The sequence below is a fragment of the Macrobrachium nipponense genome, chromosome 14 (genome assembly GCF_015104395.2).
Source record: "Macrobrachium nipponense isolate FS-2020 chromosome 14, ASM1510439v2, whole genome shotgun sequence".
Classification (NCBI taxonomy): domain Eukaryota; kingdom Metazoa; phylum Arthropoda; class Malacostraca; order Decapoda; family Palaemonidae; genus Macrobrachium; species Macrobrachium nipponense.
The window spans coordinates 64,424,118-64,437,466 of NC_087207.1; the positions used below are offsets into that span (position 1 = coordinate 64,424,118).

At 41.7% G+C, this 13,349-nt stretch overlaps 1 protein-coding gene across 1 annotated transcript in view; it reads right to left on the reverse strand.

The window, feature by feature from the left end:
- Positions 1 to 10,955: 10,955 nt before the first annotated feature.
- The window catches only part of LOC135226568 (nuclear receptor coactivator 4-like), a 70,939-nt gene continuing 68,545 nt past the window's right edge, over positions 10,956 to 13,349 (reverse strand). Inside the window, 2 exon segments of the mRNA XM_064266251.1 lie at positions 10,956 to 11,379; positions 11,381 to 11,836. Of these exon segments, the coding sequence (XP_064122321.1) occupies positions 10,960 to 11,379; positions 11,381 to 11,836 (876 nt within the window). The 3' untranslated portion in view covers positions 10,956 to 10,959.

Here is a 13,349-nt window from a genome sequence, read left to right on the forward strand (position 1 = left end):
GATTGTGCAGCCCCAGGAAACCAGACGACTGAGTGAACAAGAGTGGACCGTGAGGAGTGCACTCCCTACGGTCCGGCCACGAGAGCCTATGAGCCTAGCTCGGTCCTAGGACCGAGCAGATCGTACGCTCAAGTGGTTGAGATACAAAGGTCCTTGCAGAGGTCATTGCGCTGATTCATCAGCACAACGACCTCGGGGAAGGATCGGTGGTTGCTCCCTCTGACCCTCCATCGAGGTTGGAGTTGTTCTGGGGGTCTAAGAAGGAACCCAGAGTGAAGGTGGGACTACCCCGATCTTCCTTGGCTGACGGTGTGTTGAACCAGGTGAACGCCCTTGTCTCCGGACAAGAGGCCTCACTCATGGCCAGCAGGTCGGACAAGCTGCTTCCCCCTCCTCTGCCTTGTCAGCAGTGCTTCTACATGCCTTCGGTAGACACATTGCCAAACAAGCAGTTTGACCTGGAGCTAGCTCGTCTAACTCTGAGAGTGCCTCTTCATCACCTGCTGTCTGAGAACCTCTGGTTCTCACAGCAAGAGGCCAATCAGCCCTGGAATCCACCGCCATGGCAGCTTTCCAGGCCATCTCCTGGTTGGATCTGTGGTCCCTCACAGTATCCAGAGTCGCAGGCCTCCTCGTGGGAGCTATCGTTCCTGAGGACTCGGCATTCGGGAGACTGCCAGTCTGGAGGTAGGGCCATCTCCTACCTCGCCCCACCAGACTGCCAACCCATGGGCCACCCTGGTTTTGAGGCGACGGGACGCAGTCCTGACTCGCGTAACCAGAGCGGTCCGGTCGAGAGGTGACGTTGGGTCTACGCACTGGACCGTTGCTGGGTTTCCTCCTCTCTCTTCCCAAGAGAGATGGTGGACGCTGTGGTGGAAAAGCGGAGAGCTAAGGACAGTGACCGCTTAGTACACCAGGCAGTTACGAAGACTTCTGGGCAGTCTCGTTCAACTGCGGCTAAGCCTCGGAGCTTAGCTAGTGCTTCCTCTGTTCCCAAGATGTCAGCACCGTCGAGGGTAGCCCAAGGAAAGACCCAGCCTTCCTCTCTCGGTTCGAGAAGTGAGCGTCAGCCCTCCTCTCAAGCCTCCTTCTCTCGCGGGAAGGGGTCTAAGTGGAAGGGGAAGAGGGGGAAATGCTAGGAACGGTGTTCCCCCTCAACTGCTGCCAGAAGTGAGGGGGTGCCTGGCGAGCCATCGGGCAACTTGGCACGGCTACGGAGCCAAGACTTGGGTAGTGGGATGTCCTTCAGGAGGGATACCTACTGCCCTTCGAGTCGAGGCCACCCTCCACCTCACGCCCAGTCCATCTTCAGACGTACGTCCTCTGTTCTGCAGGGACGTAGCACTGACACAAGAAGTAAAGACCATGCTGAGCAAATGAGCTGTGGAGATTGTGCGAGATCATTCACCGGGTTTCTACAGCCGACTTTTCCTGGTGGAGAAGTCTACTGGAGACCAGTGATAGATCTCTTTCCCTTGAACTGTTTTGTTTGCCAGACTCGGTTCACAATGGAAACAGCATGCTCAGTGCTCGACTCCATCCACCAGTCCTCCAGGAAGCCTCCCCGCTTTATCCTCGACGGGACAGTATACTAATTCAGGGCTCTTTGTTTTCAGTTTCTCAACTGCCCCACAGGTATTCACGCGAGTGTTCACTCTGGTGTCGGCTTGGGCCCATTCGGTCGGGATACGTCTGATGAGGTACTCGATGATTGGCTGTCCTGGCGAGCTCCCGCTTGCATTTGCTACAGGACAGAGATCGACTCCTCGACTTATGCCACAATCTGGGGATTGTGGTAAATGTCGAGAAGTCAGATCTCGAACCCAAGCAGAGGCATAAAGTACCTGGGCATGCTGATTGATACGGTAGCAGCACGAGTCTTCCCACAGACTCGTGGATCAGCAGGTTCAGGGAGGCAGCCAGACGGACAGTCAGTTATTCAGCAGTGGTAAACCCATTGATAGGTCACCTGTTGCTACTAGAGAAGTAAGTCCCTCACGGACGTCTTCACCTACGGTCTCTTCAATGGAGACTAAAGAAGTGCTGGTCACAGGCATTTGGGATCCACAATCCTTCCTGGTTCCTCTCACGAGGAAGTAAAGGCAGGATCTGGCCTGGTGGCTAGATGACAGGAACCTCTTAATAAAAGTGCCCCTGTGCACTTAGCATCTCCAGTTCCCCTCTGGAGACGCTTCTGTTCTCAGACGCATCGACCGAGGGTTGGGGCGCACACCTGGAAAAGTTGCTGGTTGCAGGATTTGTGGAACCATCACATCAACTTCCTGGAACTCAAGGCTGTGTTTCTTCTCGCGCTCCAAGAGTGCCGGGAACGACTGATGAGACACTCAGTGGTATTGATGAGCAACAACACCACGGTAGTGGCATACGTCAACAAAACAATAAGAAGGGGGTCTAGTGGTCCCTCCTGTGGTACCAGTTGACGATGCAGGTGCATGAGTGGGCCATTGCTCACTTGGTAGAGCTGTCAGCCAGGTACATTCCAGGCAAAAGGAATGTAGTGGCAGACAAGCTCAGCCACCAGAATCAGGTGATTGGGACCGAATGGTCTCTTCACACCACCCAGACGTGGTGGAAAGGCTCTTCGACCTGTGGGGACGTCCAGTAGTGGATCTGTTTGCCACCTGGCACAACAGAAAACTTCAGGTTTTCTTCTCAGTTGTGCCAGACCCATGGGCAGCTGCCGAGGACTGCGTTCCAACACCTGTGGGACAACCTCGTAGTCTACGCCTTTCCCCCAGTTCTGACTGATTCGCAGCGTGATCAGCAGGGTACTGGTCACCAGCAATCTTTGGATGATTCTGGTGGCACCCAAATGACCTCAAGCTATTTGGTATCTGGAACTGCTGGCTCTTCTCTCAGAGGTACCGCGAGAGATTCCACCTTGGCACAACCTGCTGTGTCAACTGCATGTAGCATGGTACCACCAGGCAGTACATTCCCTGTGTCTTCATGGCTGGCGGTTATCGAGCACCTCTTGCGAGGGAGAGCCTTTTCTCGCCAAGCAGCAACAGAGATGGCTGGATACCTGACAGTCCTCTGGCAGCAGTATGCCAGGGAAAGTGGTCCGTCTTCTGTGGTTGGTGTCGTAGACGGGGGTCTCTCTCCGCTCAGAGCCACTCTCAGCAGGTAGCAGATTTCCTCATCTTTCTTCGCCGAGAGAAGCTCCTCTCTGTCTCTGCAAGTCAAAGGATACAGAGCCCGCCCTGGCCCAAGGTCCTTAAGCTGCAAGGAGTTGATATTTCCTCTTCCATGGAAATATGTCTCCTACTGAGGAGCTTTGGGAGGTCTTGCCCACCCAGGGAACTCAGGCCCCCAGGGTCGGATGCGACTCTTGTCTTAAGGAGTTTGACTCGTAGACCCTACGAGCCTCTCCGGGAGTTGTCAGACAGGGATCTGACCATCAAGACTGTCTTTTCTGCTGGCCCTGGCATCGGCGAAGAGAGTAGAACTTCATTTCACGGTCTTCCCTTCGATGTTAAACACTCGAGGGGATGGGGATCGGTTACGCTCGATTTCATCCCAGATTTCGTAGTGAAGACTCAGAAACCCTTTCGGTCACTGATGCCAGGTTCGAGTCCTTCATGATCCCTTCCCTAAAGGACTTCACCGTTAATGATATGGAAGAAATGCTGCTTTGGCCTGTGAGGGTGGCTACGGCGCTATCTGAAGAAAACTCGACACCTCAGGCCTGAGTGTCGACGCCACTTCATTAGCACCAGGGTGACCAAGAAAGAAGTGTCCAAGAACACTGTTTTATTTCAGGCTTCGTGAGGTAATCAGGAAAGCGTACAACTCCAAGAGAAGTGCTGACGCCAGTACCTTTCGTCCGAGAGCCCACGAAGTTAGAGGCATTGGTCCAACCCTTGCATTCCGCAAGAACTTGTCCGTCGCACAGGTGCTGAAGGTGGGGGTGTGGTCCAACCAGACCACCTTCACCTTCTACTTCGGGATATTGCCCATTGGTCCTTGGACACTTTTCCTTGGGACCCGTGGTGGCTGCTCAACAAGTTGTGTAGCTTACCCAGCTCCTTTACAGGACAAGGTAACATCTTGTCTTTGTGATATCGCATGAATGGAGAGTGAATGAGAGTGTGACTAGCTCCTCTTCCTCCTATTTTCTTCCCTCTCCCTGAGGGCAGAGGGTAGCGGTCGTCACAACGCTGGACAGGACAACGATGCAGGTAAAAGCTATGTAACCGAGCTCCATTCTAGCCCCAACCCCTTTCATTAGGGATAGAAATGTTTATCCGTCCCTTCCCTAGCAAGGAGGGAAGCGGACAGCAGTAAGAAATCAAACCTAATACTTTATATTTGGCTTCTTACTTAGGACATTTGTTCTTGCTTGCTATTCATAAGAGGTACGCTTACTCCCTCTTATGAATTGGTCCAGAGGTCTGACCACTGATCCTGCAGTTCACACTACCGATCAGATGGACAGAGGCTGGGTTCCCCTCCTTTGCTCTTATGACCAGGGAGGGAACCCAGGTTGGCGAACACCAGTCTGTTCACATGACTCAGATTCCTCCCACCGATAAGTGAGTCTTCCTTATGTAAAGGACCAATGGTTTGTATAACGTGTCGGAACAAATCACAATTTCTTAAAGTAAATTGTATTTTTCCTAACTATACAAACCTGAGGTCCTTTACATATAGTCCCACCTCATGCCACCCCTCACTCTGTTCCTGGGCCTAAAGCAAAGTGGTATGTTTACCTCCAGTCGGGCAGGAAAATCCCCGACCATCGGACAAGCAGTTACTGCCGAACTACCTTGTTAGTAAATCTTACAACCGGTCCAGCTGGCGCTGAATAGTAACTCCTTATTTAAAGGACCTCAGGTTTTGTATACCTAGGAAAATTACAATTTACTTTCAAAAATTGATTGAACTTGAATCAGGGCCTGCTTTTGCGCCATTGAGAAGGACATATCTATGGATCAATATAATCCTAATGCCACCATTAAAAAATGGTCAGGATGAAATCTAGAGCCAATTGGGATTACATTATTGAAGCTTGTCAGGCACAATATTACAGATGCAAAATCAGATCCAAATACTGACTGAAGTATGTCGCTGGAAAGGTAGTCAAAATCTGGACAAATGGTTTGATGATAAATGTAGAGGAGCTTACCATGACAAACAGACCAAATACAACACAAGAAAGCAACACCACTTATGTCGAACTTTTGTAAGTAGAATTTACCATACAGCTGAAAAATTACATGATTCTTTTAAGAAAAAACAAAAAGAAATTATGAGCTTCGTGATTGGTTACTGGGCCTGTGGAATAGGCCGAACTGCTTCATGGAGAGCCAGCCTTTGAAGTCAAACAATCAAGTTAATGATGTCCCCCCTCTCCCTGATACTTGTCATCCTGAACCTATTCATACATTTCGCTCTAGGGATGTTAATAAAATTCTTGATATTTTAATGAATGAGGTGGGAAAGATTCTTTATGTTTCTTCCTTTCGTTTTTTTTTTTAAAGTCTCTAGTGTGCTATTCCCACGATTAGTAGGTTATATATTTTCTTTTATGACAACATAGTATCTTTGCTGATGGGTGCAAGTTAGTAATTCAGTGCCTGTTCTACAATGTACCTTGCCTGTAGACTGAAGTAACTGAAGGCCAATTTTTAGTCTCCCTGTGCTTTCCAAGTTGCACAAGAACCTTGCCTTTGAGTGAAGAGTAATGGATACAGATTTTAGTGCTGTTTTCGATTTAGTAAAATCATAAGGCACCTCTTTTTAAAACTTCAGAACCTTGGAGAGGGTGGATATGTTTGGGATTACTTCAAGATTTCCTTGCAGGAGGGCAGCAGCGAGTTGCTATTGATGGGATCTTTAGCGAACCAAGACCTATATTGACTAGTGTTCCACGAGATAGTGTTCTTGGCAGTAAAATCTCTCATGAGAAATGAAGCTGTCCTCCGCTTCATCGGGACAAGGACTAGATCAGTGAATAGTGTACTCGGTAAGGTAAGAGGCTGAACTCCAGTAAAATGAAAACACTCTTCATCAGTAAATCTTGTACTGATGTTCCACCCCACCCTCCCCTTCAACCGCAAGAGACCTGGCAAATGAATCCGAAACTTGACTGTGTACTGGGCTGCAACTTTTGAGAAACCTCTAATGAAAGTTTCAGCAGGTGCTGCATAGAAGTTAAATCTATTATACATAAGGCTTCATATATTTATAACAATAAAGTCCAACACATTACGCAATACAGTAAATAATCCTTCCTTTACTAGAATCCTGTTGGAATGGAACACGTGATTTAGGCATAAAGCCAAGTACTGGGACCATAAGGTCACTTAGCTCTCTCCGGTGTAGATGTCTGCTTCTGCCAAGAGGTTTTGAGTGTTTTAGAAAGAGTAGTTCATGGTGGTAAGATTGTTTTTTGACTATAGCACTTAAGACTCAGGACTATTGACGGATGGTCTCATTTGTCAAATTTTCATAAATTGAATTCTAAAAATCGACTTTTGCTATTACGATTGATTCGTGATCCTCTTTCCCTGACAAGTGACCAGATTTGTTGAACAGCTGCAAATGTGCCACACAGTTCCAGGGTCTTTTTATTCCTCTCACTGTTGGACTGTGGAACAGCTGTCTGAGGATTATGCACAATTAGAACCTCAAAAGTTCAAGCAAAGATGTAATACATTACTGATCTCTCTTGTACTTCCTTTATCTTGTGCAACTTCTTTCAAATGACCATCATGATCTTTGGAAGCTTCAATTTCAAGTCAATAGCCCCTTATTGGTTTGTTCCATGTTCATATGGATCTTCTTCCTAGATTAAACCCATTTTTATATGGGGTCGCTGTTGTGAATGAGTCGTTTCCATTGATTTCTGTCCAGTGCCTCATTTGCATTTATACCTTTCAATACCATATCTTCCCCTACACAATCACACCATCTCTTTCTTGGTCTTCCCTCTTCCTTCTACCCTGCACTTCCATTTCCATTGTATATCTTCCAACATGACGTTCCTCCCTTCCTATCAGGTGTTCATACCATCGAAGCCTTCCCTCCTGTATTTTCTTCGATAATTCAACTACCTTTGTCGATCCTCTTATATACTCATTTCTAATCTTATCTTCCCTTGTTACTCCCGACATCCATCTCAACATTCTCATTTCTGCTACATCCATCTTCTTCTCCTGTTTCCCCATACTTGCTGTTTCTGTTCCATGTTCATATGGATATACCTTCTGAATAATGATTAATTTTTGTGTCAGTAATCATTTTTTATTTCCCAACCTCCAGTAGATGCTTTTGTTTTACTGTCATCTCTCCATTCTCTCTATTCCATCATACTTTTGTTCCAAAACTACCTGCAATCACTTCCACTGGGCATACTTTCTGCGTACATTTATTCCTACTTGCAAATCCTAGAAACCACCAAAGGACACGGGTTACTGGAGGTCATTTCCTTTGTCATGTTAATTTTAAAATTTAATGTTTTAACATCTTTCATGTTCCCGTATACCTTGCCAGGCACATTCCACCTTCTACATCCTACCAACCTTAGGACCAGCCAACTGATGGGTCAATAACTCATTCTTAGTTTCATAACCAATGTGCCGAAATGGTCCACAAATTTTCAAATACTTTTCTTTGATTTTTGAAATTCAGAAGAAAATTTCAACCGACAAAACCATAACCCATAATGAATTAATAAACAAAAACCCTGAACAGTATATAACATTTATTGAATTAAGAAGCTTGGTCAATAATATATACTAAAACCTGTATAGTTGAGATTATCATGGCAAAATTAACCATGGGTCAAAGAACAGCTGCTTCACATACTTTTCGTGTAGAGTGAATTATAGTGCTTTGGCAAGTTACTAAAATAAAATTTAAAAATAAATAATAATAATTTTGTGCTTTGTATCTCACGAGGATTTTCTACCATTATACGTAACTTACAATTCAGTTAACACAGACACATTCCCCAAACTAAATTACTACAAATAAAATCTTGCACCAGTAATAGTTTTTCACATTTATACGTCTGACTTGAGCAGTACACTGATACCACATCACCATGCACCAGCATCCGTGACCATTACAAAGTGATCAAGATAAAGAAACCTATGGGCAATTGCAAACCTTGTGCATACAAAGCAACAGGACCTACCCAATATAACAAACAACCTACCATATTTAAACACATCCAAAATTGAACTTTTGTTGTTTGTAAACAATTAGAACTGTAAGTACTAACTACAACATATGGAATGTTATGATTTCTCAGGTTTTCTTCACTAAGAACAGTAAGTCATCCAGTGGAAACATAACTGCAGATAATTGTATAATACAAATATCTATTACCTTTAAAGTACAGGAAGTTGAACAGGAAGCAACTAAAAATCTCAAATAAAAAGCAAAAAATTGTAAGGTAGACTTGAAATGAGATATAATATAACCTGCACATGCAAAAATTTGCTGAATATAACTCTTGGGTTTGGCATATCAGTAGAAAATGAATCACCACTTTCTTCAACAAGGCAATCACAAACAGTGAATTCAAACCCATTCACCTTAACACTACAAATGAAGATGGCTTTTTCTTGTATAATCTCAAATCTTCTTTATATTGTCACTGCAAATGATATTAGTCATGTTATCAACTAATATACAATTGAAAAAAAAAAATTTCATTAAAAAATTTGACTTATTGCCTCATTCTAGTGTCACTAAGTGATGTTATTACTTAAAATGGGGAAAATTATTCATATTAATAACAGTAATAAATACAATTACCAGATTTGTCCTGAGTTCCAACTTCCTTAAATTCTACTGGAATCCTACCTTGACTTTGTAACACAGGGTTGAACAACTAAAAATAAATATATTTCCATGTAATTTTCAAACTACATACATATCTTTCTTGTCGAAGTAAATAACAGTTTCAAATGTCAAACTGTATATAAAAGAAAAACTAGAAACATTCATTGCAACTTGGTATCCAAAATTTGGAAAGAAGATAAATAATCACCAAATTTGTATATTTTCTGTTATAATCCATAATTTTGTTATTGCTGTAAACATCGTAACAAAAATAAACAGCATTCCTAATGGAGAAAACTTGAAAACAACATGCAATGTGAACCAACCCATGACAATTGGACATTGAAATATTGCATTACTATGTTTATAAACTAGTACTTTATCTTGATATGTGTCCACCATGCACTGCAAAATATATAAACAAAAAATCTAAATACATAAATTATCTAGTTACTAAGGAAATTCTCAGAGATAAACTGAAGGTGAAGAACCACCACAGGACTTTTCTAACTCTATGATAATTTTGTTTTCTATACATCAATACTGTCTGATGGTGTTTTTTTTTTAAAAGACTATGGAACAGCAGCAATAAACAGAAACCTTATATCAGCAATAAACAGAAACCTTATATAATAATAATCTTAAAAGTTGAAACATATCACAACGATATACCATATATTTCTGTCTATAGAACCTTTAGTTAAGACGAGGTAAAAAATGATGGCAATTTTCAGGAATTTATCTCACATCTCCGTAGTATAAGTGACTGTGCATAGCCTAGCTTTTCGTTTTGTCAAAATGATGATATTACAAATGCTGTTTCACTTACTGCACAGTAGTTTCCCAAGTATTCGTGGGAATGCATACCACACCCACCTGCAAATACTGAAATAATCAAATAATGAAGCGTCCTCTAAAAATGCTTATAACTGCCTATTTTAATAGTTAAAAAAACCAAATATATCTAAACATATAATCTGAAAAATTTTAGCCACAAAAATATGAAAAAAGCCTGTAGATAATAGCTTTAAAAACGCCCTCCGAATAATGTGATATATTCCACTGAAAAATCTGCATCATTTTTTCCTATGTTGCCTAAAAGGGATACCATTGTTTTGTTAAAGTTTCATTGCTAATCACAAACAACCCCTAACAACAATACATACAATGTACAATAATGATCATTCATACAGCTGAATTGTTCTAAAGAGTTGTATGTAATCCAAAATTGTGTTACCACTAAAATTAAAATGGATTTTTATTGAAAAATTATGATGATGTTACCTTAAATGTTATTACTACCATAATTACACCACAAATAAAATTTCTGTGAGTGCAATCATAACTTGTTTAAATTTTCTCAGCTCGGCTCTTATAGATAAAACTTTGATTTCATTAATAAGGAATTATTCGTTGAATACGCCAGAAAAACATAAAAAAAGGCAAAATGCTTTATTTCCTTCATCATCACTTTAACATTTCATAATGTGAATCTTTTAATGCAAGTATGATTGTGGTTATGGCACAGATGCCGAGGATAGCCTGAGTATAAAAGTCACTTAGAATTCAAGGTTTTGATTTTTAGAATGGTAGTATGTATAAGACGACTCCCCCAAATTTTTGGGGATGATTTTTAGGATTTAAAGGTTGTCTTATATGTGGAAATATACGGTAAAAGTATTCTTTTTGTGATTTTTAGCATTCAGAATTGACATGTACATTTTTAAGGCAAGTTTATTACTACCAAACCTTTTATGTACTCACTTCCACTTAGTATTTGAGGGAAAAAATGGATGAAGAAACATGAAGAAAAAGATCAATTTATGGAAGTTTCAATAAAAATTTCCAAATCCACATTACAATAGAGCCATAACACTGATTATGTAGTGCAGCGTGAATGAAAGAAATATATGGAATTCAATAAAAAAATTTAAAAAACAAATTGAACAAAAATCCAACAACCGATTTTCAGATTTCTCTGAATGTAAAATATAACCAAAGATAAAAGTGAACAAGAAGATAATAGAACTAAATATCAGTATCCTATGGATAAACATTATTAGGTAGCTTTCATATTTTTCTAACAGCTTGACCTTGACATATATATATAATTCTATAGTCTTTTTAATAACCAACTATCTAAATTGTTTGTGCAACAGTTAACATGGAATCAGGAACGAAAGGCAGAGACAATGATGTTTTACTTAGCTTTAACTTTGGACTAGTTGCAGAGCTGCAAGCAAGCCAAGGGCTCTTATCTAAAGTCAAGTCATGCATTTTATCATCGAAGAATTTTATTATCAAAAATACTGTTATTACTACTGTTACCAAGAAGGTAACTGGCTGATGATGGGTATCAGTGCTAAAAACAGGCTCTTTGTTGGTTACATTTTCACGGTGCAATCCAAAGTCTTTCAACTTCTTAGCCAGCTCATCACTAGCAGTTTGTCTGAATTCCTTTTTCTCATCATCATCTTCAATCTTCTCTTTTTTCTCTTTAGTCTTCTCTGCTTTTAACTTGTGCAACAGCCAAATGTTGGAGTGAGTGCTCAGCACAATGAGCAGCCTGAGGTGAGGTGGCAGACACTGTTGTAGGTGATGACAACCACATTTCACCTGGAGCTTTATACATGGACCGCTTTGGCAAGTGGGCAAGGCTGGAACAGTTTTTAACTAACCATTTTGAATTGTCTGATGTGAGAATATCTGCCATGTGTGACAGCACAGGATTAGAATTGTACACTTCAGAGATGGTTCGCTTTCGACTAATTTTTGCTTGGTATGCAGCAGACTGCTTGGCTTTTTGAAGAGCAGAATCAACACAGCTGCCTTTGCAAATGCACTCTGAGAAGTTGGAACAGGGTTCATTAGCTTGACAAACATCAGCTATTTTGATCTGCTGCACTGATGACAACTCCGATGAGGTCTGCTTTGGTCTAAGCCAACATGATTTGTCCTGCATACAGTTTGAAAGATTTTCTATCTCACACACAGATCCTAGGGTGCTACACTCCTCCTGAAAGGGGGTAAAAAGATAAAACATTAGAAAATCTAAAAAAATAACTTGAGACAAAGCAAGAACAAACTTCTTAAGGTCTGTTCAATATGAATCCACATTTTCACTTGTTTAACCACCAGATTTTCAATACAAAATGAGCTTTAATGATACATCAAAATGTTTAATAGGGGGTAAGACGTCAGTATAAAGAGAGAGGGAGAGAGAGAGAGAGAGCGAGAGATAGAGAGAGAGAGAGAGAGAGAGAGAGAGTTGGCCTTTCCTAGTGCACAGTGGATGTCAAGTCTCTTTGCAAGGTTCCTTTAACTGCAAGACAGACCACCTTTTAATTAATTTTAAGTACTGGATTACAGGTGAAAATTGGAGGAAGGAATGTTTAAAGCTGAAAAGCTACAAAAAACATTACACATGTACATTCTACAGTGAGCCAAACTTAACACTTGTGGATAGTACTTCTCTTAACACTTGTTGGATAGTACTTCTCTGTGTACAAATGAAACTGCAGAGACAAACACTTATGGATAGTGCTTTTCTCTGTACAAATGAAATTGCAGTGACGATGTCAAAACACTAAGGTTGATGATAACAAGGCTGGTCACCATTGCACTGAAGGGTGAAACCTTAGAAAAATGGGAAATTTCTAATTAATTTCTACTTTTCATAGCTAACAAATGTTCTGGTGCCAGCTGGAAAACCGGTTATAAACTATCTGTGGCAGTGGCAATCTGGCATCTGATAAATAGCTGAGGCAGAAGCAGGTCAGATACCACGCTTGAACCTCGTGATGTGTCTAGTCTCTTTTTCCAACCCATGGATGAGACATAATAGGGGTGGCTAGTGGGAAATTAAGTTAAATTAAGTTTTTTAGCTATGAAAAATATAAATTAATAAAAAATTTGCCATTTGTTCATATGTAGAACAAACCTTAGGTTTAACATTAGGATACACTCACACTTGGAGGGAGGGAGGTATGAGAACCCTGAACTGACTGAAGGTTCAGCACACTGATAAATTTCTTTACCCTTTTTTTTTTTGAGAAATAAAGAATCTCAGGAAGAGGATCTAAGCCTCTGAGATGCTAGATATGTGGGTATCTAACACCTGGTCGACTTGGTTTAAATACAATGTAACATTTCCAGATTCACTGCATATGTGGAAGTCAAAGAGAACTATACCTCTTCAAGCAACAATCCATGTCAGCCACATGAAATAGGTTTGTCACCATTCCTCACTCCCCTTGCTGCGGAGAGAAGAGTAGCAGCTACCGAGAAGCATATTTGTATGTTGTATGGAAACATACAAGTGTTTTAACATTATGACTACAACAATCGCCTGCATCAAGCCTGTTCCAGCGTTTGACGATTTATTCTTAAAACCGACAGTAGGTACAGAAGGAAGGAAATAGGGAAAGAAAAGAGATCAGTCATCTCACTCATTCTCTTCAACACTACATTCTTAGGCAAATACAAACTCTCCTGTCAGGGGCACTGGATGAGGTACACAACGCTGGAGC